The sequence below is a fragment of the Motacilla alba genome, chromosome 13 (genome assembly GCF_015832195.1).
Source record: "Motacilla alba alba isolate MOTALB_02 chromosome 13, Motacilla_alba_V1.0_pri, whole genome shotgun sequence".
NCBI lineage: Eukaryota > Metazoa > Chordata > Aves > Passeriformes > Motacillidae > Motacilla > Motacilla alba.
In genome coordinates, this window is record NC_052028.1 from 8,765,392 (window position 1) to 8,791,901 (window position 26,510).

The following is a 26,510-nucleotide window of genomic DNA, read 5'->3' on the forward strand; positions in this document are numbered from 1 at the left end:
GGGGTAGATGTATGCTGTACATCCAATTATTATTATTTTAATTTAAGAAGCCGTTTCTATCCCGAAAGCACTGCTGTCGTTGTTTTTAATCCCGTGGAAAACAGCTGGCAACAGGCAGCCCTGAAGCACCCAGAGCCCAAAGCACTCGTTTGGGGAGCGCGCAGCAGGGCCACCCCGCGCGGAGCTGCGCGGCAGCCGCGCCGCTCCGCACCTCTCCGCGGAAACTCTGCGAAGTTTTTTGGGGGGAACGCACACCTACACACGCACGCACGGGCCGGGGGGGCTCCGGTGTTGCGGTCGCATCCCCAGCCCCGCCGTTCCTCGCCCCTCCGGAGCGGCCGCGGTGCCGGCGCGGAGGCTCCGCGTGTCCCCGCCGCCCCCCCCGCGCTTCCCACGCCCCGCGGCCGCGGAACTTTGCTGCGCGGCTGCGGGAGGGAGGGAGCGGCTCCGCACCGCGGCCCCCGCCCGCCCCGCGATGGGCAAGAGCCGTCTTTTTGACGCAGGAGAAATGGCAAATTTTAAGTACGTCATTAATATGGCGCCAAAACCCTTCTTTTTTTTTTTTTTTTTTTTAAGTATAAGCTTATTTTTTATTTATTTATTTTTTTAAGGTTGGCGAAGCCGCCCCGTGTACGCGTGTGCACAGCGCGGAGAGGGGGAGCGGGCGGGGGGGGCGGAGAGCGTGAGTGTGTGCGAGTGTGAGTGCGTGTGCAGGGCCGGGCTGCGGGGCGCCGGGGCTGCGGGCGAGCGGCGCTGGGGCTCCGGGCAGCGCCATGGGGCCCCGGCGGCCGGCGGGGGGGTGACGCGGGGCGGGCGGCGGCGGCGGCGGCGCGGCCCGCGATGGGACCCGCGCTGCCCGCACCTGGCCCTGCCGCGGCGCCCGGGGAGGGGAAAAGGCGAAGAAATTGAAGATTTGGGGCGGCCGAGGCGGGGGGGGGGGGGTGGGTGGGGGGGTGGAAGCACCGCCACCATTATCCGTCCCCGCTCCGAAAGTCGCTTCCCCGCCTCCCTGCCGGAGCCGGAGCCCGGGCGGCGGCGGGGCGCGGAGCGCCGGAGGAAGTGCGGGGTGAAAAAGAAAGAGAAACAGGCGGGCAGGGCTCGCCCGGCCGCGGCGGAGCGGCCATCTCGGCTGGGAGCGGGACCGCATCCATGGAGTTACCGGGCGGGCGCTCCTAAGGAGGGCCCGGGCGGCGCGGCCCTGGCAATGACACCGGATTGAGCCGCCGAGGGGGCTCTCCCGGCCGGGGACTGCGGGAGCATCCCCCGCCCCCGCCTCCTCCCGCCTGTCACCCCAGAGACCGGCGCAACTCCGGGCGGACACTCCTGGCCAAGGTAAAGGCTCGGCGGGGTGGCGGCGGGAGCGGGCTGGGTTTGCAGCGGATGGTTATTTTGCAGCTCCCCCTGCTTTTGCTGTATATATGTCCTTTTTTTTATTATTTATTTTTCCCCCCTCCCTCCCCCGGCTGCCGGGCGGGGGATGTGCAGCATTCCCGGGGCGGATGGCGCACGGTGGTCACTCTCCTTTGGAAGTGCGGGAGGGAGGCGGCGGGGACGTAAACAAGAACTTTTTCAAGGCTCGGTTCGCCGCTTCGCCCCTTTATTCCCCGAATTAATGACTGCGGCAGCGGCCCCGCGCCCTGCCCTGCCCGCCGGGAGAGGAGGGGACGCCCCGGCGCCCCGCGGGGCTCGGGCGGGCGGCGGGGGCTCGGCGGGCGGCGGCGCGGGGCCGGGCAGCGCGCTCGGCAGCGCAGGGGCCGCGGGCGCGGAGCGCTGCGCGGGGCCGGGATGGCGGTGCCCGGGGGCGTGGCGGCTGCCGGCTCCCGCCTGCCCTCCCCTTCCTCCCCCCTTCCCTCCCCACCGCGGGGCTTTCCCCGCCGCCTTCCCCCGCCGCACCGCGCCGCCGGGTCCCGGGGCTGCCGAGCCCGGAGGCGCCGCCGCTCCCGCCACGGCATCACCCGCGCTCGGAAACATCCCGCGTCCCCCCGCGCCGTTGTCCCCCCGGGCCGCCCCTCCTTCTCTCGCCGGCCACCTGCCCCCTGCCCGGGCTCCCTCCTGCATCCTTCGGGGAAGCCGGCGGCGCCTGCCCCTTCCCCACCTGCCGAGCCGCTTCCCAGGCAGGATGCGGGGCTGGGAGCGCCCCCCGGCTGCCCCGCGCCCGGGGTGGGAGCAGCGAGCTGGAAGTTGGGAAGAGCTGTAAAGGCGGGAGGCGGCCGGATTGTCAACCTCGATCGCAATTAGGGGAAAATGAATTTCTCTCTCTTCATACCTATACATTTTGAGCGCTTTTTGAGTGGGAAGAGAAGGATGGCATGGCATTCACAGGGAAAATTCTCGGTGCCTTTCTCAGCCCCCACAGTGAAAATTGTTTTGAAGGGCTGAAGCCAGGACCCTCCGACCGCTTGGACAGTTCTAAGAGGAGGTTTTGCTTGGGGGGAAAAAACCTATTAGCTGATCTCAGCCTTCTCCCCAGGGGTAAGGAGCCCAGCTTTTAGGAGTGGTGTTTGACCTTTAAGCATTTATTGGCTACTGGGGTTAAAATAAGCTTGAGATAGGAGTAAAAATAGCTTGCAGAAAGGTTAAATCGAAGGTTAAATTTGTTTTTCTTAAGAAAATTGAGACTGATGTTCAAAAATGTAGGCTTGGAGCAAAGGATGGAGGGTACACGTTAGGGGGTCTGTAGGCAAGGAGATGCAATTCCTTTAAAGTATTGATGGCTGTTAAAAGTGTTTGACACCCAAGTTCTGAAAGTTGGTGAGTGGGTGGTCCTTCAAACCAGGTCTGGTCTTTACCTTTATGTGGGTTTTCATCTTTCACGAAGGTTGGATATCTGTAGCTCCTGTTGATTTCCTCTGAGTTTTTGATACTCAGGAGACCTGCAGGATGGGGCAGCTGGCTGTGGGCATGGAGCTGTGCCTGGTGTCCCCTCTCATGCCCTGTGTCGCTGCCTGTACCTTCCCCCAGGAAGGCAGGGGTGGCCGCAGTGCCCTCAGTAACCTTTTCGATTACCTGTGCTCTGTCTGGGCTTGCTAAAGAAAAAATAGATAATTATAAGGTAACGAGTCAGAAGAGGCAAGTAAAGTTATAAACGTGAGCAGTAAAGAAAAAAAAAAGCCCCTTGTAGGTGTGGAGAAAGGCAAAGCACAGGAAGTAAACGAGGGCTTGTTTTGTTTTAAATTGAAATGAGATTAAATTTTGCCCTGGGGAGCCAAGACAGCAGCGTTGGTATGGAGGAGAGGAGGGATGGCTTGCTCCTCACCTGGGCACCTGAGCTTTTGCTGGAAAGCTGGGGCTGGCAGCAGCCTGTAGAGGAGGCAAGGGACAGACGAGCCCCGGCAGGCAGGGGCAGGCTCCTGCTGCCCAGAAAATGATTGTTGTAGGTACCAGGATCCTGCTCTTTAGCATTTGCACTGTGCAGGGGTACCAGGGAGGTCAGGAAAAGCTTCTCCCAGATGGAGGGGCTGAGCACCACGATTTGCTGCGGGTCTCGTTGGCCCCACTGCTGTGCATCCTTTGGTCCAAAAGTTTGTCCTGTTACTATGAAACTGGGGCTGTGCCAATTTGGGGGATGCTGCTGCTCTCTCAGAGCCTCCTGTAGCAGCTCTTGCCTCCAGACTTTGTTCATGGGAAAAGGCAGTGGGACTAGGACAACCCTCCCACGGCGTACTGACTGGGATGTTCCAGCCCTCCACCCTTTTTATTACACTTTCTAACAACTGGCCGGTGTTCCTAGACAGAGGGAAGAAGGCGTTTAAGGCAGAGGGGAAGCGCCGAGGGGATGCGTCGGGAGCAGCCCCGGGGCTCGGTGCCAGCCGGCGGGCGCAGGTGCCGGGACGGGGTCCCCGGCGCGGGGTCGGTGGCCGGAGCCGTGTGCGTGCCGCTGGGGGCACTATGTTCTGTTTGTGTTCCTATTTCTGGGCTGGAAGAACAAACAGGGAAGTGGTTTTTCTGCAGTCTCATTGCAGCTCACAAACAGAGCACATCATTCAGCCGGTGTTGCTCTCAGCGTCAGAGGTGACGGCGCGGGGACCGAGCGCGGCGCATCCCTCAACCTGCGGGCAGCTGGGAAGAGGTGATGACCAAATACTTTCCTCTTTTTTTTTTTTTTTTTTTTTGCTGCAACTTATGCAGGTTTCTGTGCCTGTTCCCTGTGGAAGTGGGGAGCAAAGGCATGTATGAATTTCTCTGTTTGCTTGCCACAGTTCAGAATGGTTCGTTCTTGGAAACAGTGGAAACAGCCTCTGCGCAGGGTGCTGGGATGCCACTAAAAATCTCCAGATCGCACGTGGAGTTGATGTGCAGAAGAGTTTGCAGGGAGCTGGGAAACATCAGGGCGTTCTCCAGAACACAGGGCTGTTGGAGGGCTCTGCAGAGAAAGATTTCTGTGGTAGCTGAAGGCTGGATGAGGCATTTCTGTTTAGTGTGGATGGGAGCGGGTGCCTGTCCCTGGCAATGTGCCCACCTGAGCTCAGGACCTGGGCACAGGCATCTCTGTGTGCCAGCAGTAGTTGCCTTCACCTCTCCCAGGTTGCATGGGCTGGGCAAAATTACATTCCCAAGAACTCCTCTCCAGCCTTTCCCTGCTGTGAGGCAGGACCAGCCAGCCTGAGGCCATCATCTCCATTTTAACACCAATCGTGCTGCTAATTTGTCCAAGGGCATACTGATTTACATTTGTTTAGGCTGATGAAGGGCCATCATCTTCCTTGGTTTAGCATTTATCTGCCTTTCTCAGCTTCGAACAAAGGCAATGCTAAACATGTGTTGGTTTGCAAGCAGTTCAGTTTTTGGTTTCCAGGCATTAGCCAGGGCTATGCCTGTGGATTTGAGTTGCAGACACTTCAGGGGGATGTTCATTTGTTTATAAAAGAAACCCACATCTGTTTCTGTTTGAATTTTTTAAGCAAGCCTACATAGAAACCTTTCACTTGGTTTCTGGCTCTGTAAAAACTAGATTTTGGGCCAAGTTTGACCTAACAGTGACCTTTTCAAAGTATTACAAATTTTTTTGGTATTTGTTTATGACTTTATTAATGATGCCATGTGGGGAATGGGTCAGTTAAAGGTGAAATTAACTTTTAATGTAAACAAAGGATTAATTTTGGAGCAGAGATGATATTTTGTGGGGACTTAAGTTGCTCAGTAGTTCACCAGCTGAATTCTCGGGAGAGCTTTGGGGAGCTGGAGCTCCCAAAGCCCTGGGAGGGATGTGGGCAGGGAGTCCTCCCCACCCCCCAGCCACCCCCCCGCGGGTGCCAAAAGGGTGGTAGGAGCTCAGCCGCCATCAGACTTTATAACTCTGGGATACTCTTGGGGAAATGGCCCAATTACCCTTCTACAGTAAATTCCTCTCTTAAGTGCCATGTGGTTTACTACTGTTTGGCTGCTCAAGATGAGTCCCTCAGAAAACAGCATCTTCTCAGCATGGCCTGGAATGTAACCATTTTCTGGAATGGCCTGGTTTTGGCCAAAACTTTTGCTCCTTTCAGGCACGCAGTCCCTTGTGTGCCATCCTCTGCCCAGCCTTTCAGTGCTGCTGTTCAGAGATGTCTGTACTTTGCTCAAGCCAGAACTTCATTCACAAATTTCATGCAGTTTGGTTTGGAGGATGCTGTCTTGCATCCTGCCAAACAGTGGCAAAATGATTTACTGAAGTACAGATGCTATTTTTACCTGCAATGTGAACCACTTCTGTATGTGAATATCAATTCATCCTGTTACCTAGTGAGCGTGTTAATTCTGTAGGCAGCTGTAGGACAGAAGCAGGATGGAGGGACCAAGTTCAGTGAGAGGGATGATCAGTGCATCTCCTCATACATACCAGCCATAACCAGTGCCAGTAGCCTCCTGCTGCCTGTGCTGAGCATTGATTGCAAACCTTTTCCCTGCCTTGGGAGGAGAGTGATGTCAGTGATGCTGCCTTGCTGTAAAAGCAAAGATGGGAAACCTGGGAAATCTCTCTGGCTATCAGTAGCATTCCTTTGCTTCACCTCAGGTGGTTTTTTCCCTCCTCTTGGCTTTGGCTTATTTAATCTCTGTGATTAGGAACTCCAGAATCAATAAAAGCATTGCTCTGTCTTTGTGCTCCAAATGTCTGTTTGTCACTTCAGACCAGTAGGAACCAGTTTCAAAGGTTGAGGTAGGATTTTCACTAAAAGTAAGTAAGCTGCAGTTAGGGCTATCTTCAATTTCATTTCCCCCAAGCAAAATCTAATGGCTGTTTGGAACAAGGCTGGTTTAATAACATCTATTTCCCCTTGAATCACCAGGGGAAAAGTATTGATATTGCCATATTCTTAGGGAGTGTTTTAAGTCACATTTTGACAGGGCAGTGCCTTACCACAACACTGATAGTTAAAATGTTTTGGATATTTTGTAGTATTTTCTTTTTAATGCTGTGATAGCACATATATTGTAAAATAACAGCTATTACAAGGTTTTTACATGCTTATGTGGAACATTTCCTGATGTTTGGGGGAAAATGTCATGCTCTAGTTTGCTATCCCAGTCTGTGTGCTCCTTGTACCTGCTGCAACCAAACCACACAAACCCAGTGTTTCATTATCATTCCCACTTACTATTTGTGGAAGCAGTAGTGGGTATGACGTATGAACACATTCAGATTCTTTAGAAATGTCTCAGAAAGTACTTGGAAGATTTCCATGAGGTTAAGACTCTTTTCTGTGGATGTATTTTGGCTTACAGCCTGTTGGATAGTTGTCTGCTCCACAGGTTGCCCTTTCCATCCAGAGCTGCCCAAGCCCTGTACTGGGAGCCACACTGATCAGCCACCAGCCACATAGGTATTTTAACTTTTGAAAATCAAATTTTACCATTCTTCTTTTTTTTGTTTTTTTTTTTTTTGTTTTTTTTTTGGGTTTTTTTTTGGGGTTTTTTTTGTTTTTTTTTTTTTTTTTTTTTTGTTTTCCTAAAGCACCTAGTTTGAGTTCCGAGTGCTTGGTTCCCAAGGAGCAAGTTCAGGAGAACCTGCTGATTTCAAACCAGCTGAGCTTGAAACGGGTCTGCTCATCAGTGCAGTGCTATTTGCTGCTGTGATTTTAGCTCTGAGAGGATGGAGAAGTCACAGCAGCTGAGCAGAAGGCACTTGCCTACCCCTGGGAGCTCTGGTGCCAGCCGTGCTGCTGGGGAGCTCCCGGGGCTGGGAGGTGCTTCCTGTGTGACAGATACTCCCGAGCTCTTAAAAGAAGTAGATGGTGGCTGAATGGGAAGATGAGTCAGAGGGTAAAACCCCAGCCCTGTGGTACCCAGGGGTTCTCTTCAGCTCTGGGATGCTCGTACTTCCCCCTGCAGACATACCGAGAGTGTGCGGTTTCCATTCTCCTGTCTTGACACTTCTTCACTTTGCGGCTGGGACTGGTGGTTCCCAGGATGTCATTTCTCCCATCCAGCAGCACCATGGTCCCTGGAGGACATCCTCCAGTCCTGTTGGAGCTTCTTCCCTTGGCTGCGCTCTTGCAGAGGAAGAGACATTTGGATGCAAATCCTGCACAGACGAATTTCCATGCGAAGCTGATTGATCCAAATGCACCCACTGTAACTACTGGGAGTGGGAAAAGCTGGTAGAAAGACAATTAAAGTTTTTTTAAAAATACGTGAGAATTGTTTTCTTGCATTTTTTTCAGCCTCTGGGTAGTTGTCTGTCCTGAGGACTGACTGGTGCTGGGGTAGGAGTGTGTGCAGATATTCGTATAGCAGTGCTTTGGTGCTGAGGTGAGTTTTCTGGACATGAAGTGTAATGTTCAATTTCTTTTGTTACAGATGGAAGAAAAACGACGCAAGTACTCCATCAGCAGTGATAACTCGGACACCACTGACAGTAAGACCTTTAATTCAAAGCTTTGAACAAGATTCACCTCCAGCAGTCAAAATGCTTGAATAATTACTTTACAAAGAGTGGAGGAAACTGCATTTACTGGGAAGTCTCTGCACAATGAGCAGTGTGCAGGGCTGGGTTTGTCAGAAATGCAGCAACAAGCTGATATCAATTTATTTAAACACTTGGCTGTGGCTCCTCTTAACTGATGAGAGTGTCTCCCTCGTGTGAAGAGAGGAGAGCTGCTGATTGCAGATCTAACCAAGCAGCAAACACCCTTTGTAGATGAGTTGTCCTTTCCTGTGAGCTGCAGCCTGAGACTAGTTTGCTCTTGATTTGGGTTGTACTAGAGGAAAGGGAAGTTTTTGCTGGAGTCAGAGTAAAACTGGAGCCGCATTGTTCCCCTCTTGCAAACTGAAGAGTGATGTGGGAAAAGGGATAAGGCTCAAGCCAGCAAAAGTTGCAAGCCCACGCTTGCTTTTCAACATCTACCTCACTTCATCCTCATTCAGGAAGGCACAGAAGCATGTGTTCAACAATAAACATGTGCAAATGTGCTGAATTTTGGCTATAAATAGAGCACTCCCCTCTCCCACTTACTCCAGGGTTTCACCCGCTGCAGACATACCGCAGTGCCTCAGTGCCTCAGTGTTCAGTACCCTCAAGGCACCAGCCTAATCCCTTGTCTGGACTCTGGAGTTTCTTACTGGTTGCTCTTGGTTTCTTACAAATGTCACAGTAATTTCATCTGGGCCGTGCTGGGAATTTGCTCTCCACACTTTACAGGATCTGGCTGCTGGATATCCAAGAACGAAAGGGACTTTAGTAAAGACACTAAACTTCTGGGCTTTTTCCTAACAGGATGATGGAGAGATTACAGGGGGTTATGGAAAGGCTGATCTTGCTGGGTTTGGCTGCTGTTCCCACAGCTTCAGCCAAAAAAATTGTCAGTGTGAGTGGAGTTTGCACCACAGCTGCCGAGGGGAACCTGCTGTTGTGCTGCCAGCGGGGACCCCCATCCTGCTGGAGCCCAGGGGGCCTGGAGGCTGAGCTGCGCCTGCAGAAAGTGTTTCAGGCTCTGTCAACACGCTTGCTTCTCGTAAAATGAAACATCTCTATCTCAGAAAGGAGTTTGTTTTGGAAGCCATGCTCCAAACTTCCCGTCTCCTAATCCCCCGATGCTCAAAGGCTTATGGAGCCGAGCCGTGCTCGCTGGCTTCGCTGCCTTTAGGGGGTAAGGCATCTTTAATCATGGTATTAAACAACATGGCCTTATCTCTGTGGGCCTTGGATATTTATGCTGCAGGTGATCTCTAGGCTTTTGACAAATGCTCTCCTGCAGGATAGTTGTAAACAGAGTGGTGACCTTCTTTTTCATGTCTCTGCCAGGAAAGGGTGGTTGTGTGTTATCCAAGCCTGTATAGCTGTAGCATCACACTGTAGCTTGAGAAGAGGGGGTAAGGTGGAAATTAGTGGCTGATCTCTCCATGAAAGCTGTGGAGCTGCTGCTGCTGCACTGCTTGGAGCAGCTTGCTGAGTTAGGCAGCCTGTCCATGGGGCTGCATCGTGGGGATTCTGCTCTGGGCTTTGTCTACGCAATCCTGTCATGCTGTGAAGTGTTTTAAAGAATTTCATTTGTATGGAACCTTCTTTAATAACATCTGGCCTGTAACTTCAAAACACAAGCTGTCTTTTGGGAACAGGTGATGCCCCCATGCTTGGCCTTCATTTTGTGAAGTACAAGAAAGGGCAGTGCAAGCAAAGAGTACAGGTTGAGCTGGTGCCTCTTCCCCTGCCAGGAAAAGTAGGCATGTGAAATTTCCCTGGGCTCAGCTGCCTGAGCTGGTGGAAGAACAGTTTCCCACTGCAGTGGTACCACAGCCTGATCCCTGAGTAAGCTCAGCTCCTGGCTCCATCGTGTTTGGATATTTGCTTATGTGCACAGTGTTGTTTCCTCCTTATCTAGCCCTCCAAGGATAAAATCGGTATTTAATAGGCCTATTAAAAGTTATTTTGTTGCAATCTCACAGAAACATTTTTATATACTGTAATATGGAAGGGTACTCCTATACAGAAGACTGAACTGTCATCATTATTATAGATAAATTCCAATGATCAATTTTTTATCTATTATTTACAAATACAGTCTTACATTTAAGTGATTATGACACAAATGTGTTGGAAATAAAGATCAGTAGTGTATGGTTCCACCACATTTCAGACTTTAGCTACCCTTCCCTTTTGGGGGTGGCAGCAGTGGTGATGATACTGCACAAAAAAAAGTCATGTCAAGATGTTATTCCACCTTAGTGCTGACCCAAAGTGTTGGCTGAGGCTGGAGCAGTGGGGCTGGTGAGGTAAGGAAAAGCTTTGACTCCTTCCCAGCTAACCTGTCTCTGTTGCTTTATTGCAGGTCACACCACATCCACCTCCAGATGCTCCAAAATTCCAAACACCAAATCCCCCTGGTCACGGCAGAAGGAGAAGAAGCCCTCTGAGGTAGGTGGGCTTTTAGGCTTTTCCCAAAAGAGAGTTTTCCCATGGGACTGCACTTGCCCAGATGTGGCGACCAGCGTGCCCATGGCTTCTGTGGGCAGCGGGTGCCAGGACAGGAGAAGGCAGAGCCATGCTGCAGAGCCACACCTCCCAACAGCTGTGTCACCCCGGCTGCCTGGGGAGGGAGCTGATGGGGACACACGGTGAGCATCTCTGGTGAAGGGTGGGGGTCCTTGTGCCCAAAACCACTGGGGTCCTGTGCCCACTCCATCCCTATTGAGGCAAGTAAAGAGAAGTTAAGTTTGGTGGGACTGGGAGTATTGGGGTGTCTGCCTGCCAAGATTCCCTGCTTTGGGGGCCCCCCTGGGTGCCCTTTTATTAATGGCACAGGTCACAGCACTGGTGGCAGGGGAGGGTGATGGAGACTCCTCCCATGAACAAGGGGGAGGCGTGGAGAGCTGTGAAATGAGAGAGTGCACAGCTTAGCTGCAGATTGTGCTGTGTTGGTTCCCCCTGTCACAGGGCTCAAGGACATTAAGCTGAGGCCATCAGAGTCTGACCTTGCTGCAGGGTTTCCCCTCGCTGGTATGGGCAGTGCTGCCATTCTGGGGACACTGCCCAGGTTCACCTGCTGGCTCTGGTGCAGGGTCTGGGCCTTGCCTGGGAGGAGCTGTTTGTCCCCAGGACTGTTGGAAGGGGTGGTGCTATGTCCTGTTTTCCTTTCGTGCCTCGGATACATTTCCACTAGCCATGGAAACTATACCAGGCATGAGCTGCTGTTGTAGCAACCGCGGTGTTTGGCAGTGGTCATCTTCATTTCAGCAGCAGCGAGAGCAGAGCCAGAGGGACATTGTTCTCACATTCCCTTCCCTCTGCACTGGGGTCTGGAGTCAAACAGTGCTAAGTTTAGCAGCAGATGAAGCTGGCATGGCTCATGTGAACTCCCCATTTCACCTCTCCTGACGCTGTGGCCTGGTGAGCACAAACCTCTGCAACATCCTCCTTTTGCATCAAGCTGAGTAGAGATTTTGAGGTTTTCCTGTGGTCACTGCTTGAATTACAGCTGCACTTGGTTCTTACTGCTCTGATAGGTTTACATTGAAATATCTGTGTTGGCAAAGGACACAGACTGAAAGAGTTGAAGTTATTTGTGCCTTGGGTAAAGAGAGGGACTGGAAGGCTGTTACTACCAGCCGAGTTAGTTGGAATTACTCCAGAGAGCAAGAACCAGGGTGCAGATGTCACTGACTGCTAACAAGACTGTTGGAAAATTGAATATTAGCATTGGTAATGTTGGGTTTTGGTTATAGATGTGTCTTTCAGTGTGGGTGCCGGGGAGATTTCTGTGAGCTGAATCCTCCTTTGGGAAGTGAAGCATTTGGGACATCTCCTTCTCCTGTGGTGCTGTTACCCCTCTCTGAAATAACTGCCCATCCCTGTGCCTGGTGTGTCCATAAAGGCCTTGGGTGAGCCCTTTAGGTGCTGTCGGGACTCTCTGCCACAGAGATGCCTCATGTTAGATGTGAGAAGATGTGACTCATGTCACAACAGTGTCAGAGGTGCCACCCTGCTGCTGCCCTGTAAAATACTTCTCCAAGAGCTGGGACATCTTTCTGCCTCACTGGTGCAGACACATTTTTGTCTTTAATATGAGTTAGTTTAATCAGCCATCTAGGATTTTACCTGGCTGCTATTGAAGGTAAGTCCAGGATTCCAAGTGAAAATGCTTCTGGACTTGATGTAGTGTGGTAAGAGCTGGATCCAAGTTGCTGCTCTACAACAGCTAGAGTGAAAGCTAGGTATTAGCCCATGGCACCTGGGGAGACATCAGATGCCTGCAGAGGGCTCCTCCCTCTGCTTACTGCTCCGTTATCCCCTGAGGAGGGTTCTCAGTGAAATGGAGCTGTGGAACAGACAAAGTGGAGCAAAAGCTGAACAGTGCCCAGCTTAGCAACAGTTGGGACAGAAAGTGAACCTCCGTGGCTTATGTGAACTGAGACTCTAGGGGAATTTGGGGAGGCCATGTGTGATTACTCAGGCTGGAGCTCGGCCAGGATGCTCAAGCTGACAAACCATCTTGTACAAAAGCATGGTGGGCACACAGGCAGATGGAGCAGTCCAGATCTCAGCTGCGCTCCCCTCACTGTGCATTGCCCCCGCACTTGCTGTGTCTGGGTCTGCTGGAAATCAGTGCCAGGTGAAACTCAGGGCTTTGTTGGAGGTTGGATAGAGTATCAGCCCAAGACTTGCAGCAGTGAGGGAGAGGGTTAGGAATCCACTCCAGTATGAATTTCCTCTCCAACAGCATCTTCTCAACTTTTCCATGAGTGACCCAACTTCTCCTCTTCCTGTGAGCACCCATGAACGTGTCTGGTCCAAGCACTGTGGGGTTTGGCACATCCTCCCGGGAACACTGGGGGATTTCAGGCGTGGACTGTGACAGGCATCATGTCCTGTTGGAGCAAGTTCTGAGAAATGTAAAACACAAACTACACCGCTATCAAACTACTTCACATGAAATAGTGAATCACCTTTTCTTTTGTCCATCCTGCTGAGGATGGATGTTGATCTCATCATCACTGACAGATGGAAACCACAGGAGAATAAGAGGGGGAGCAGGATGAATGCATTAGCAGATACTGAACCCCCAGCCATTTTGGGTCTGGACACATCTTTTCAAACCATAGCTCAAACTCCAGCTTTACACATTGTAGCTTTATGGGGAGCTGCAGTGGGTGCAGGTGTGTCCTGAGAGATGGCCATGCTGGAGGATGGGCTGGGGAAATGGCATTCGTGTGTGTGGGCCCACCAAGCTGTCCTGCCCTTCTCCAAGTCATGTCCCCATTTCTCTGGGAGCTGCTGTCCCAGGGAAGCAGGCATTCCTCCTGACAACCCGGGCAGGAGATAAAAAAAATCGAAAGCATTAGTGTTACATAGTTATTAGTCAGGTCAGGGGGTGATGTTTATTATGAAAGACTCTGTGAGAAGGGATTAACTATACACATTAAAAACCATCGGATACAAGGCATCTGGAAAAACAAGCTTCTTAACATGGAAAAGTACTGAGCTGTTTGTAAACATCCGCCAAGAGGCCATTGCCAGGGAGGGTGATTATATTTATCTGTGCCTGTCACGGGGCTCTGCCCGGGCTCTTTCCTGACTGTCCCAGGCACCAGGCCTCTGTCTTGGCTCTCTCCCTTGCAGAGGTGACAGTTGTCCTTCCCTGCCCCTTGCCTGGGCAGCAGAGCCTGCAAGGCTGGAACCTGATGCTGCTGGTGCCCTGGGCATGGCTGTGCTGCACTGCTTTGCCTGAAGGCAGAGGATGAACGTGGGCAGCTGCCAACAGCTTCTTGCATCTGCAGTGATAGCAGTACCAATCTGGTGATTTTAATTAATCTCATTAGTGCTCGTTTGTCTCTTAACTTGTCTGCAAATGGAGCGTGGTGGCTGGTCCCCATCTCCCCGGGTCCCTGCAAGGAGCTGCTGGTCATGCTCCCCACCCTGGGAGCTGCAAGGAGGGGATGCTCGCTCAGGTTATCCCTGCCATGGATCTGAATCTGCAGCAGGGAGTAGCACACGCCTGCAGCACGGATTTCTGCTTCTGTTAGTGGCACATCAGTGCAATCCTGCCCCCGGCTGTAGAGCTGCTGGGGATGTGAGCACGAGCCTCGCTGGTTTGACTGCAGTCTTCAAGCCTCTCTCCTGTTCCTGACAGGGAACAGTTGTCAGTGTCTAAGGAGAGAATCTAAGAACAAGGCAAGTGTGTAATGATAGTCTCTGGTTCTATCTGCCAGCTCCCAGCCATCAGCAGCCCAGGGACTCCCTCGGATGCTGCGTCTGAGTCACTGCCTTAGCTGCTGTGTTAGTCATTGCCTCCAGAGCTGTTTGAGATCCACAGTGCTCACCTGCACTGCTGGAATATATTTTAGAGGGACAAAAGCCTGCTTTTTTTGTGCAGAACACCTGCCTGCCAGCCCTCCAGCTGTCCTTTCTCAGCTGAAGAGCCCTGCACAGTCTGGGCTGTGCTGTGCAGGTGCTGCTCATCCCACCGGACATCCTCACTGCCCTTCTCCCTCACTCCAGACCTTCAGGAGGAGAGGGGACTGCAGCTGCAGGCAGGGCTCAGGATGAAGGGGAAACCACAGATTTATACAATTTACATTATTTTCTGCTTGCCTTGTTTAGATATTACTTCCGTGTTTTGAAAGGCGCCTTTTTATATCTCTTTACTAGGATTTAACTCTTTTCCCCTCTAAAAAGTAATTCTTACTGCGTTGGATCCTGGTTTTTTCCTCCTGTATTAGGTATATAATGACCCAGTGCAATGTGAATTTAGTTCCTGTACTCTCCTGTGCTTGGAGCAGAGCTTTAATGGATGTGGCCAAGCAAGACTGGACATGCTTTTATGGGGCTGGATGGGAGAAAATCCCTCTCTGTTGAAAGGTTTGACTGCAGTTTGGCTTTGTCAGTTTTCCCTTGCCAGTGTGGGGATAACAGATTAAAACCATTGTCTTCTGAATGCTGAGAAGGGCTGGACAAAAATGCTTCTTGTTCCTATTTTGAGTTCTGTTGTTCATTGAATCTTTAACATCCAGCATTTCAAGAGGAAACAAGACTAGATGAAGAGATAGGAGGCTGGCTCCCCAGTTGGACATGGAAGTTCAGGATTTCTTCCCCACAGGCAGATAATATCTCCTTGCAAACACACTTCTGGCATTGCCACGCTTCAAAACCTTGCTACCGAGTATCAACTCTCTTCTCATTTTGGAAAGGGTTGGAAAAATGTGATAGAGCAGCAGGGATGTAGGACTGGGAGGTCCAGAGGGGAGTGAGGTGGGGCAGCCAAGGCTGCACCGAGAGAGGTGCCATCTTGAGCTGATATCAAGACAGTTTGTACAACCAAAACGTATTCTCAGGGCTCCCATTGTTCCCGTTGTTTTCTCTTTCTCTAAAAATCCTTGTGACTCATGAGCTATAACAAACAATTTTATGCTTGAGAGAGTGAAGGGCTAAGAGAGCTGGCTGGCACTGAGGAGGGAGTCCTGTGCATGAGGCAGCTGGAGACTTCCCTGGTCCCAGTGTGGATGGAGGAAGGTGGTTGTGGCTGGGGGTGTGCAGGAGTCAGCTGCCAGGACTGCAGTCAGGGAGGGGAAAAAAGAGTGTTGAGCCAAAGCCTGAAGAGAACCTGTTATCTCAGTGTCAGGAAGCAGACCCACACCGTGCCTGCAGTGACCTGCTGCTGCCCCTGCTTGCTGTGGAGGGGTCACACTGTGGGATACCACATGGCTGCTGTGGGTGTGAGGGCATCAGGGAGGATTACAGTTCTGCTGGGTGATGGAAGGAGTGAATTCAAAGGTGAGATCTCAGATGCAGGCTGTGACCATCCCTTCTCACCTCTCCTGCCCGCCCTCACCCTAGTGAGCGCTGTGTTCTCTGCACGCACTTCATTTTGGGCTTCTCTTCTCTCACATTGTGTACCGCTGCTTTGGAAAGAGTTCTTTTTGCTAAAACTTTTTAGGGACAGAGATGTTATTGTCTGTTGAAAAAATGGCATCCCATCCTGGGATTTGAAGGAGAAGGCACTGAGCTTATTCCTCTGCCCCAGGAGCAAGGTCTGAAAGCTCCGAAGTCAGCCGAGTGCAGATGCAGGGGAAGATGTGTAACAGAATTCCTGCCAGCTCAGGAAGCCTGGTGTGCAGGGACCCAGCCTGCTGGAGCCCATCTGTGCTGGGCTGAGCTGCCTGGTCCCTCAGGAGCTGTTTTCTCCTGGGCTGGCTTGCAGCAGGCGCCTGGAGCCGAGCACCCGTGCCGGGGGATGCCGGGGCCGTGCCGCCTCGCCGGGCGCGCTCGGCTGCGCCGGATCCGGCCCGGCAGTCCCCGGGCTGGCTGCTGCTTTAAAAGCTAATTAAACCCAGTGCTAGACGAGTGTTTCTTTTCATTTCGATTTAAAGCCCAAAACAGATCCGGCTCTTTGGCTCTCGCCCAGGAGCTGGTTTCGTACCAGAGGAAAGTCGTTAGCGCGGGATCGGAGTTTGGTGTTTTCGGGTGGGCTCTTTGGGGCAAAGGGGATTTTTGGCAGGCTCAGACCCACAGTACAGTCACTGGGAAAGCCAAGTCCTTGACAGAGCACATGGAGTGGGAATGAATGGCAGGGAGATTGCTGGCCACTTCATTAAGAGGGGTTTGTGAGTGAATCACAGAGCATAGAAATTGATGTGAGAATTGTATGGAAAGCTGGTGGAGAGGCCCTCAGAGGGGCTGGGTGGTGATGGGGCAGAGGCAGAGAAGGAGGAGAATGCTGGAAAGCAGCACATCCTGGGAGTCCTTAGCTAAGGGAGGGATGGGGAGCAGCATTTCTGATGCCTCATGGCATGTCCATCATCCTTCCTGTTGTGGTGAGGCACTGTGGGCCTTGGCATCTCCCTGGGGTACCTGTTTTTCTCTGGGGTTGTCCAGCTATTGGACAAATTGATGCTGGTCCATGGAGAGCTCCCAGAGATGCCTCACAGGGCACAGGGAGAGGCTGCAGGGCTGTGTCCAGTGGGAGAAGCAGCAGATCCTCACCAAGGTGGAGCAGCTGATGTAAAAGGTGCCAGGGGCTCAAGGAGGAGCCAAATCCAGCCCCTGCCTTTTAGGTTTCTGCCGTACCTGCAGGAGCATCCTTCCAATGCCAGGCTGGATCCAAGTGACATGCTGGGATGTGAACATCAGAGGATGCTACACTTAATGAGCTCAGGGTTTGTTTGGTTTTGGGGTTTTTTTGAGATGTAAAAGCAACACAGCTTTTGCTTCAAAATAGCAAATTACAGAGATTACAAAAGTACTGACGTATTATTGGGGAGCAGCATGGCTTTGGTGCCCTAGTGACTTCACATGTTACTGGACTGCCAGGACTGGCTCTACTGGTGTGTCAGTCCAACACCACAAACTGGTGGGCAGCAAGGATGGGGAGGTCCTAGGGGTAGTCCAGGCTTGCCTGGCCTGTGGGATACAAGGGAGATTAAGGTTTTCCCCGCGTTCCTTTCTTTGCCTGGAGCCTGAGGCTGCACAACCACACCAACCTGGTGTGGACTCCATGTGCATTTCTTTTGGAAATAGGAAGGAAAAAATATCTTGGGATTTTGAAATTTCACATTCTTCTCCTCGTCTTTCAAGCTGACAGTAACAAAGGGAGAGGCTGGCCCTGGACACTGGTGTGATGCATCTCTGAGCATCACTAAACCTCCATGAGGTTCCTGAGCGAGCAGAGGTAATAAAGGAACGTCTTGGTTTGGCCTTTCCCATTGCTGGCAGATCGATAGGCAATAACTGAGATCCCATTCAGGGCTGAAAGGGAAGGACAGAGCCTGGCCAGGGCTGTGGTGGTGGCGGGGGGAGCGGGTGCAGGGCAGCAGACAATCTGTCAGCTCCCACGGCCGGGGAGAAACAGTAAACACTCCTATTGAGGGAAAATTGCTTGTTTTCTGGTACCCAACTTTCTCTTCATCGCCAGGTCCTCGGTTCATCAGTGCCCAATTTATCCTTTATTTGGTTTTCATAAATAATTCAGAAGAGTTTGAGTAGAATAATTGAGTCTTTTCCCAACCCTAATCCCAGACAATTCAAAACAAAAAGACATTTAGATTACAATTTGAGCGTATTAGCTGTTGGGAGATTTCCAGACAACTGATCTGCTTTCCTTTACAATTTCTGGGCTGTTCTATCATTTCTAAAGTGTTCTGCTTTGATAGTTAATAATTTGAGCATATCCAGTTCTTCATGAAAAGACAGAGGCGTCGCTGTGATAAAGTGCGGGCGCGCGTGCTGCCGTCGGATGGGTGAGCTTATCTGTTTTCCAAGAAGGACTAAATAAATGAAGTAGTGAGATTGCAAATCCAGCCTGCCTTATCTTCAGGGAAATAGATACAATCGTGCTTATTTGGCTTAAAATTAAAACTAAGCTTCTATTCTGATGCGAGCTGAAAGGCCAGAAGGGATGAATTTGGGGAAGACTTAATTCAGGAAACCACAGGCTTGGGATCTGCACCATGCAGAGGGAGAAGTTACACCAAGGGCTCGTCCCATTGCTGTGCGGGCTCCTCCACCTCCCTCTTCATCAGTAGGAGGAGGGCGATGGGCCAGGATTTTGACACTGTTCCATGGGTGACCAGCCCTGCTGTTATCCAAAAAGACAGAGCTTGTCACCTCGCTGGTGTCACCTGGTGCTGACCTAGCAAAAGAAAATGGTGAATTTTGCTTGGGGTAAGGGTCTGGGAAGGCCACAGCTGCTGTGGGTGCCCAGAGGCCTCAGGGCAGGGTGATGATGTGGCTGGACCCTCCCAATGGTTGGTTGTCCTGCAAAGGGCAGTCCCACTCCCAGTCTCACTCCCAGTGTTCTCCACTGCTCTGGAGCTGGCTGTCGCCTCTGTGCACTGAGGTGGAAGCAGAAGCACACTGCCACCCTGCCCCGCACTGCCAGCACTGCCCTGATCAGCTTCTGGCAGAACTGGGTGTATTTGCCTGCATGAAAGAAGAATGCAATGCTCCTGTACCCCAGAACATCAAAGGAGGAGCCCTCAGGAGGCAACTGAGCTGGCATTGAGGGAGGAGGGTACTCACATGTCAGCAGGATCCAGTCCAGGTCGTTCAGAAAAGCTTTTGGGTGCCCTGCACCTTTGGAACCATTCCTGCTTGCCTTTGCCCACAAATCCCTCGGGCATGTGTCTTCAAAACAGTATTTTCTATAACAGTATTGTGCTGTTGCCAGGGGAAGTTTAGATTGAATATTAGGAGAAAGTTTTTCACTGAAGGGGTGGTTAAGCACTGCCACAGGCTGCCCAGGGCAGTGGTGGAATCACCATCCCTGGGGGGAATTAAAAAGACATGTGGATGTGGCTCTTGGGGACATGGTTTAGTGCTGAGCTTGGCACTGCTGGGTTGACAGTTGGACTCGATGATCTTGTAGGGCTTTTCCAACTTGAATGATTCTGTTCTTCAGTGATTGTGTGCTGCTGTGGGCAGAGCAGGGAGGTGGCACTGACCCCCATGGTGGCTTCAGCCCCGTGTGGTTCAGGCACAGGGGAGCATCTCACCCACCCAAGCCAAGAGCTCTGAAGTGTGAGGGATTACTCAGGTTTGTGTTGTCCTCGTTGGAGCTGGGCACTGAAACTGGGTTAAGGAGCTGTTGTTGAGCCAGGCTGTGACCTGTCAGCACAGGGCTGTCAAGAACAGGGTGTATTTCTGCCCTTTGTTTTAGAAAACACTCTGCAGTGGGATTCCTGCACTTGTTTGGATCACAGACCCACACTGCTGGAAGGACTGTGATATCTCACATATCCTTTCTCATGTTTAATTAATGCCTCTCTTAGTATTTTTTTAATTTCCCACGCTGGCAGTGTGTTAAAAGGTCACTGTGGTGTTTGTAACACACAGAGGCTTAAAGGACCCTGATCTTTCCCAAACTGAGCTGACTGTGATATATAGGCTGTTAATTGTGTTTGTTGAGGGGTGTGCCAAGACTGTGTCTGAGCAACTCAAATCAGGTTTGTATGGACATAGTTAAAAATGTCTCCAAACAGCTGCACCAGGAGGAGAGTACCAGTGAATTCAGAGGTCCCAACATAGCAAAGGTTGTTTATATATTGTATTTAACTCTAATTGGGTTAGCAGCTGAGGCTCTGAGGATTAAACAAACTGACCTAAATACTGGTCTCAGTGGTCTTACTTAATGTCTAGTTTCCTGCATTTCAGTTGATTTGGGTTCCCAAATACTCTCCAAAGTGTGTTATCTTTGTGTCAAAAAATGTAAAACCGTACTGTATTATTTCTTGTGGTTCTGACAAAGCAATTCTCATTTGGAGAACAGACTGTGAAGAGATTAACCAACATCCAAAGAAAACACCTGATCCATCCCAGCTTTGTGGAAGGAACGCAGAAGTAGCAGGGATGGAGCGAGATGGTGTCCAGGCAGGATTGCTGGCACTGGCAGTTATTATTCCAGCTAATAGCAGATGGTAGAGAGGAGAAATCATCCATTTTCATTTACAATTTATTTTTGTGCTGCAAGAGGCAGGATTGCTCGAGTCATTGCTGTCAGGCAGCCCTCTGGAAGGAAAACCTTACTTACCGTGAGGGATATTTTTAGAATGAGTTTTTCATCCTTGTGTATTGGGAGAGGATGCTGCAGGGCCACGAGTGAGATGGAGAATGAGCCCATTCACTGACTGAAGGACTGGAGGATTTTCCTTCAGGAGGGGACCAGTGTTGATCTCACAAGGGGTTTTTTGAGTCAGGAAAAATCTGGGTTTGTGGATATGTAAGCAGCACCTAGATCACATTTTAGCTGGATAATTTCTGTCTTAAGCTTTTGTCTGTCCCTGTTCAGGACAGTGAGGGGATGTGATGGAGACATGAAGGTGCTTGGGGCAGTGAAGTGACCTGAAGGGGACACAAAGGTGCTCAGGATGGTGAAGTGATGGGAGGAGGATATGAAGGTGCTTGGGACGAAGTGGCTCTGTGTTTCCCACATCTTCATTCAAGACAAGAACAACATTTTCCTGTGGCCTGTGAAGGCCAAATATGGAGAAGCCCAGTTGCTGTACATCCCTTGGCATTTGGAGTAGATTTGTGTGGTTGTGCTGAAACCATCAATCCCCTAAGATAAAGAAGCCTGTTTCTTCAGTTTAAAATTAATTTTTGGTCTGCATCTTGTCCAAGCTTATACCCTGTGGCTGGATTTCCTGACTCCCCAGTATGGGGGACCTTGAAGGGGTTGCAGCTGCAGGGCTTGGGCTGTTGGCACTGCCTGGCAGGAGGGGAGTCCCTGCCTGTTGCCATGTTCTCCTGCCCAGGACTTGCCCTGCGGGGGCTCGATTTGACACCCTGAAGCCATTCAGTTGGTGATGCAGACACCCCGTGTGCTGTGCCTTGGGGGCAGTTTCCCTGGACACTCTCCCTGGGCAGGTGTGTCCCCATCCTCTGCTGGACTGTGCCCTCAGGTTGGGTTTTTTCCCGGTGCAGGTTTTCCGGACGGATCTGATAACAGCCATGAAGATCCCGGACTCCTTCCAGCTGAGTCCTGACGAGTACTACGTTCTGGCTGATCCTTGGAGGCAGGAGTGGGAGAAGGGTGTCCAGGTGCCAGCCAGTGCTGAGGCCATCCCTGAACCTGTGGTCAGGTAAGTGAGCAGGGTCTCCTCCATCTGTTTCTGTCCACAGGGAATGTGGTCCTGGCTGGGGACCTGGTCCTCTGCCTGGTCCTCTCTGTGGGGTTCCCTCTGCCTTGGTGGGATGCGCACTGTCTGGGAGAGCACATAGTAGTGATGCTCGGGATCCTGGGCTTGCACAGGGGTGCATGGGGACCTCCTACCACATCCTGAAAAGTCTCTCTCGTGTGTGTGGCTTTGTTTGGGTGGTGGCCAGCTGGGACAGCTCCTTGTTTGCTCTTGGTCAGGCGATTCTAAAAAAGCCCTGATAAAATCGAAGGAACATTAAAAAAATAACAACAGAAAACCATGCAGAATGCCAGCCTCTGCCTGGCTGCTTGATGCTTCTCTGTGTAGGAGCACGTGGTTGTACCGCTGGTATTTCACAGTAGGGGAGCAGGAGTTGGCCCTTAAATTAAAAACTTCCCTCTTTACCATGTTTGTGCAGATTGGAGACGTGCTGGGCATGCTGAGATTCAGGGCTTGGGAAAAGGAGCCCAGCAAACACAGAAGCATCTCCCAAGACCTTGTAGAGACGACGTCTGTCAGCAGAGATCGGGGGCTCATTAGCTATTTTAAAATAGGGAACTGCGTTTTAAAATAGACACTCAAACAGCTGCTCAGGCGAGAAGGAAACATGGGGGAGCTGCTGCTCCCTTGGCGTGTGTGGGGGATTATCCCAGGGCAGTGGCCAACGCTGTGGGGGAAAGGTTGGTGCTGCCAGTGGGGGGAATGGAAAAGGCTGGGAAGGGACCCCAGAACTTGCAGGGTTGGATCTGAAAAGTTGTAGGATCAGACCCAAAACTCCCCACAGGGTTTAGAGGAGCTTTGCATCTCTCGTGTGTTCCCTTTGTGACGTGTGACACCGTGTGTGCATCCTGCAGAAACACTCGTGCAGCGTCGTGCCGGGGTGATGCTGGGGCTGCTCGTGGGAGCGGGGTGCCTGCTGGGGGATGTGTTTTGCTAAGGGATTTGGGCACAGAGCAAAGGCTGGTGGAAGCTCCGCTTGTCCCACAGCAACAGCAGCTGCTGCTGCTGCAGCTGCCGACCCCGCTTCTGAAATAAACTTTTGTGTACGCTCCCCTTCCTCCCCCGGGGAAAACAGAGAAAGAAATGAAACTTTAATGAGTCTGAACACATCAAAAGGGAAGTTGTAAAGGGGGCTGTTGAGTTGATTTAATCCTTGGGAAAAAAAAAAATGCAACCAAAAAAAAAAAAGAGAAGGAGGAAAAAAAAGCCTGTGTGTGAAATATCTTTTTTTAGTTGTCTTTGATAGCTAACCGCAGTCTGGCCTCGCCAGTGCTCTGCTTCCCAGCTGAGGGCTCGTGCCGGGGCTATTTCCAGCTGCAAACTGATAGCTTGGCACTGCCTGGGCTGGCAGTGCCCATGCAGAGCTGGGAGTGCTGCTTCCCAGCAGTGGGATTTGGCATCCCAGACCTCACAGCCAGGGGCTCCTGGGGTGCAGGACAGGCTGGAAATGCTCCTGTCTTCTTGTCTCCAAGCCCTTGGATTTGGGGGTCCTGGAGCAGCTCTGCTGCATGTTCTCATGCGTGGATATTCTAGAGCAATGCCTGGAACAGGTTATTCCCTCCCAGGTCCCCATCCCACTCTGTCCTGCTCTGGCACCCCCAGCACCATGATGGTGGTGGTGTCCCCCCTTGGTTTCTGGAGGAGACATCCTGGTGCTGCCCACTCACCTTGAGTGAAGCTTCTCTTCCAGTGTTATCCTCTGAAGGATTTCCTAATTCTTGGGATTATTTTACATGTTTGACTATTCTCAAATTGGCACTTTTCCATAATCCTTGATTAATTGCCTCCTGAAATAGTTCAGCTCTATCTTCAGTACCTCAGCATTGTTTTGAGTTCAAGCCTTGCTCTACAAAGAGTTTGTTTTATTTTTAAAGCAACACATACTAGAAAGAAATTCTTCCCTGTGAGGGTGGTGAGGTGCTGGCACAGGTTGCCCAGAGAAGCTGTGGCTGCATCTCTGGAACAATGTCCAGGCTAGACAGGGCTTTGGGCAACCTGGTCTAGAGGAAAGTGTCCCTACTCATGACAGGGTATGGGAGCTAGATGATCCTTTAAAGTCCTTTATAAATCTGTACTTCTGAAATCTGACCCATTCTCTATGACCTCTCAGATACTCATTGCTGACTCCATCACTCCCAGCTAATCCCAGGTGTATTTCTGCAGCCCCTCTAGTTTGTGTGACGCCCTGCTCATCCCAAGCTGCTCCTGGGCTGCTGGCCCACAGCTTCAGCTTCCTCTTCTTTCTTCTCCTGTTGCTCTGCCTTGCACTGTGTCTCAGTTGCCTGAACCGTCTCTCTTTGCTGGCTGGACAGCAAGCATGGCCTGGAGGACTTTGTCCTCAGATAGACTCCTGTTTGGGATATTTTGCTTTCCCCAATGTGATGGGAGTGAAATGAAGAGCTCATTTTACAGCAGTGTTAATGGTTGCACCTGGTTTGTAGCCATGATGCACTCCCAGGGGGACAAGCAGTGACACTGCCAGATTTCTTTTTAATCAGGACAGAATGCATGCCAGAAGGCATAGCAGAGATGGTGTGCTTCTGCTGAGCAGCTCTGCCTCCCAAAGCATCCCTGCTCTCAAGGTTTTCCCACTTGGGCCACTGATGTGAGAATGGGAGGTGGAAAGGGCAGTGTTGGACTGCCAGGGACAGTGCAGACTGCAGTAATTTTGCTGTCTCCAGGGTTAGACAACTCCTTCTTGCATCTTGCCCTGTTTTGGAGAAACGTCAAATGTTTTTTCACAAGAGATGACTCTATTTCATCTGCCTTAAGAGAGCGGCCTTAAAAGGCCTTACAACTCCATTTACCTCCCCTGTTTAATTGCTTTAATTCACCCCAGTCTCCCTCTCAGGAGCAGCCACCTTGCTGGTCCTGCCTGAGCTGCTGCTTTTGCCCCCCACCCTGTGGCTGCTGCCCCATGGCCTCAGCATCGCTTCCCTCCTTTGCTTCCAAATTTTCCTTTTTCTCTACTCAAAAAATTTTGTCTTAACCGAACATCCTCTCTGTGTTGGGTATGGACAATCCAAATTCCTTTAATCTGCTGAAAAAAGTCCCAGCATTGTTGTTTTTTGTGGACTGGAAATGTGGAGCCCAGCGGCTGATGCTCTTCCTCGCTGTCAGAGCTCTGCTTTCCCCCATCTCAGAGGTGTAGCAGAGCATCCAGCCCTTAGGGGGGGATGCCTGTGCTAATCCAGTCCTGATGTTGTCACTTCTGACAGCCACTTCCATGTGAAACTCCTAGAGGGAGGTGGGGAGGCTGGAGAGAAGACACTAGAGCCCCGGGAGCTGGCGAGCAGACAAGCTCTGCCTGCAAATAATAGCCAGCCCATGGTGCTGCTGTTCAGGAGTTGGTTCCTGGGCTGAGCCATGGGCAGCCAGCAGATTGTGCTGTGGGGTGTGTGGGAGCTGCTTCCCACTCCAGAGATGGAGCTCGTTGTCTGAAAGGTGCCGTGAGTTGGAGCAGAGATGGAGCTCGTTGTCCCAAAGGTGCTGTGAGTTGGAGCAGAGATGGAGCTCTTTGTCTGAAAGGTGCTGTGAGTTGGAGCAGAGATGGAGCTCGTTGTCCCAAAGGTGCTGTGAGTTGGAGCAGAGATGGAGCTCGTTGTCCCAAAGGTGCTGTGAGTTGGAGCAGAGATGGAGCTCTTTGTCTGAAAGGTGCTGTGAGTTGGAGCAGAGATGGAGCTCGTTGTCTGAAAGGTGCTGTGAGTTGGAGCAGAGATGGAGCTCATCATCTGAAAGGTGCTGTGAGTTGGAGCAGAGATGGAGCTCGTTGTCCCAAAGGTGTTGTGCACGGAGCCACTGCTGCTCTTTTCCTCTCCCGCTGGCTGCTTGGAAACCCGCTCTAGGTTTTGTGCCTCCAAAACTGAAAATGAGATTTTAAAAACATTTTGTTTTACTGGAGCTGTAAAATGTCAAAAGCTGGGGTAGAGGCAGAAGGCAAGAGCTGTATTTTAAGGAATGCTTTCCCCAGAAAGCAGCTGTCTCAAAATGCCACCACTAAGAGCCACCTTAAACTTGAGGGTCCTTTCTAGGTTAGCACAAATTGCAGTGCATTTGTGAGGAAAGCAGGAAAGGAAGAGGTGCAGCCTATCTTGGCTTGTCATCCCAGGAGGATGCTGCTGGCAGCCACCTGGATGCCAGGGTCATCAGAGGCAGCACAGGAGATCAGCTGTTTCCTCTCCACGATTACTTCTGGCTCACGGCTATTTAAAAGGGTTTTATTTGAACCTGAGAATTTTATTGGCCTGAGAATTGCCCAGAGCTTGAAGGGCTCCTGTGTGGAGATAAAAGCCACTTTCAGTCAGATGGGAGTTATCGGAGCAGTGAGTGGTCAGGGCAGCTTTCCCTTCCAACAGGCAGGCTGGCATCCGCTGCCCTGTGCCTCCTGCTCAGCCACCTGCAGTGTGGCTGGTGGTGACACTGCATCTCCATGGTACTGTGTTCCACCTCTGCTAGAGCCCATAGTGAAAGGATCTCCGCTGGCTTTTTTGGACCAGAGCTGAGCCTTACAGCCCCTGTGTGAACTCTGCAGTTATTTTACAGTTGTGTAAACAGAGGCACAGAGATTTCCAGCATGAAGAGATCCAGATGCAAGGTCCCAGTCTGCTGTGGGATGCAGTTGGGTGTTGGGGGCAAAGTTGGCTCATCTCAGTACAGCCTCAGGATTAGACAAGGTAAAGTAAGGGTAAGAGTTATCAGCAGTTTGGGAGCATCAGGGCTTTGGGTACCTCTCCTGTTGTAAATGGAAAGATGTTTCAGATGAGTTTTGTATTTTCAGAGTCACACCATAATAAACCCCAAAGGACATGGACTTTGCTGGTTGATACAGGTGCTCGTAGGAGGCTGTGAAGCCATTTTGAGCAGTGGATGTGCCAGGGACCTGGGCTCATCCCTTCCTGCTGGTGGCGATGCATATCGAGCTTGCACAGCCGAGCATCTCTTCGTAAAGCAGCGGCACCTACGTGGGATTT

General features: G+C 51.4%; 1 protein-coding gene across 4 annotated transcripts in view; it reads left to right on the plus strand.

Moving 5' to 3' along the window:
* The first annotated feature begins 287 nt into the window (after positions 1-287).
* The window catches only part of JADE2 (jade family PHD finger 2), a 73,796-nt gene continuing 47,573 nt past the window's right edge, over positions 288-26,510 (plus strand). Inside the window, exons 1-5 of one of the 4 annotated variants that reach the window (XM_038149837.1) lie at positions 932-1,332; positions 3,952-4,069; positions 7,777-7,834; positions 10,245-10,330; positions 21,326-21,483. In XM_038149837.1, coding sequence (XP_038005765.1) covers positions 7,777-7,834; positions 10,245-10,330; positions 21,326-21,483 — 302 coding nt within the window. In that variant the 5' untranslated portion in view covers positions 932-1,332; positions 3,952-4,069. Of the gene's footprint in view, positions 523-930; positions 1,333-3,951; positions 4,070-7,776; positions 7,835-10,244; positions 10,331-21,325; positions 21,484-26,510 lie in introns of those variants that run through there. The other 3 variants (XM_038149838.1, XM_038149839.1, XM_038149836.1) reach the window with 3 other exon arrangements.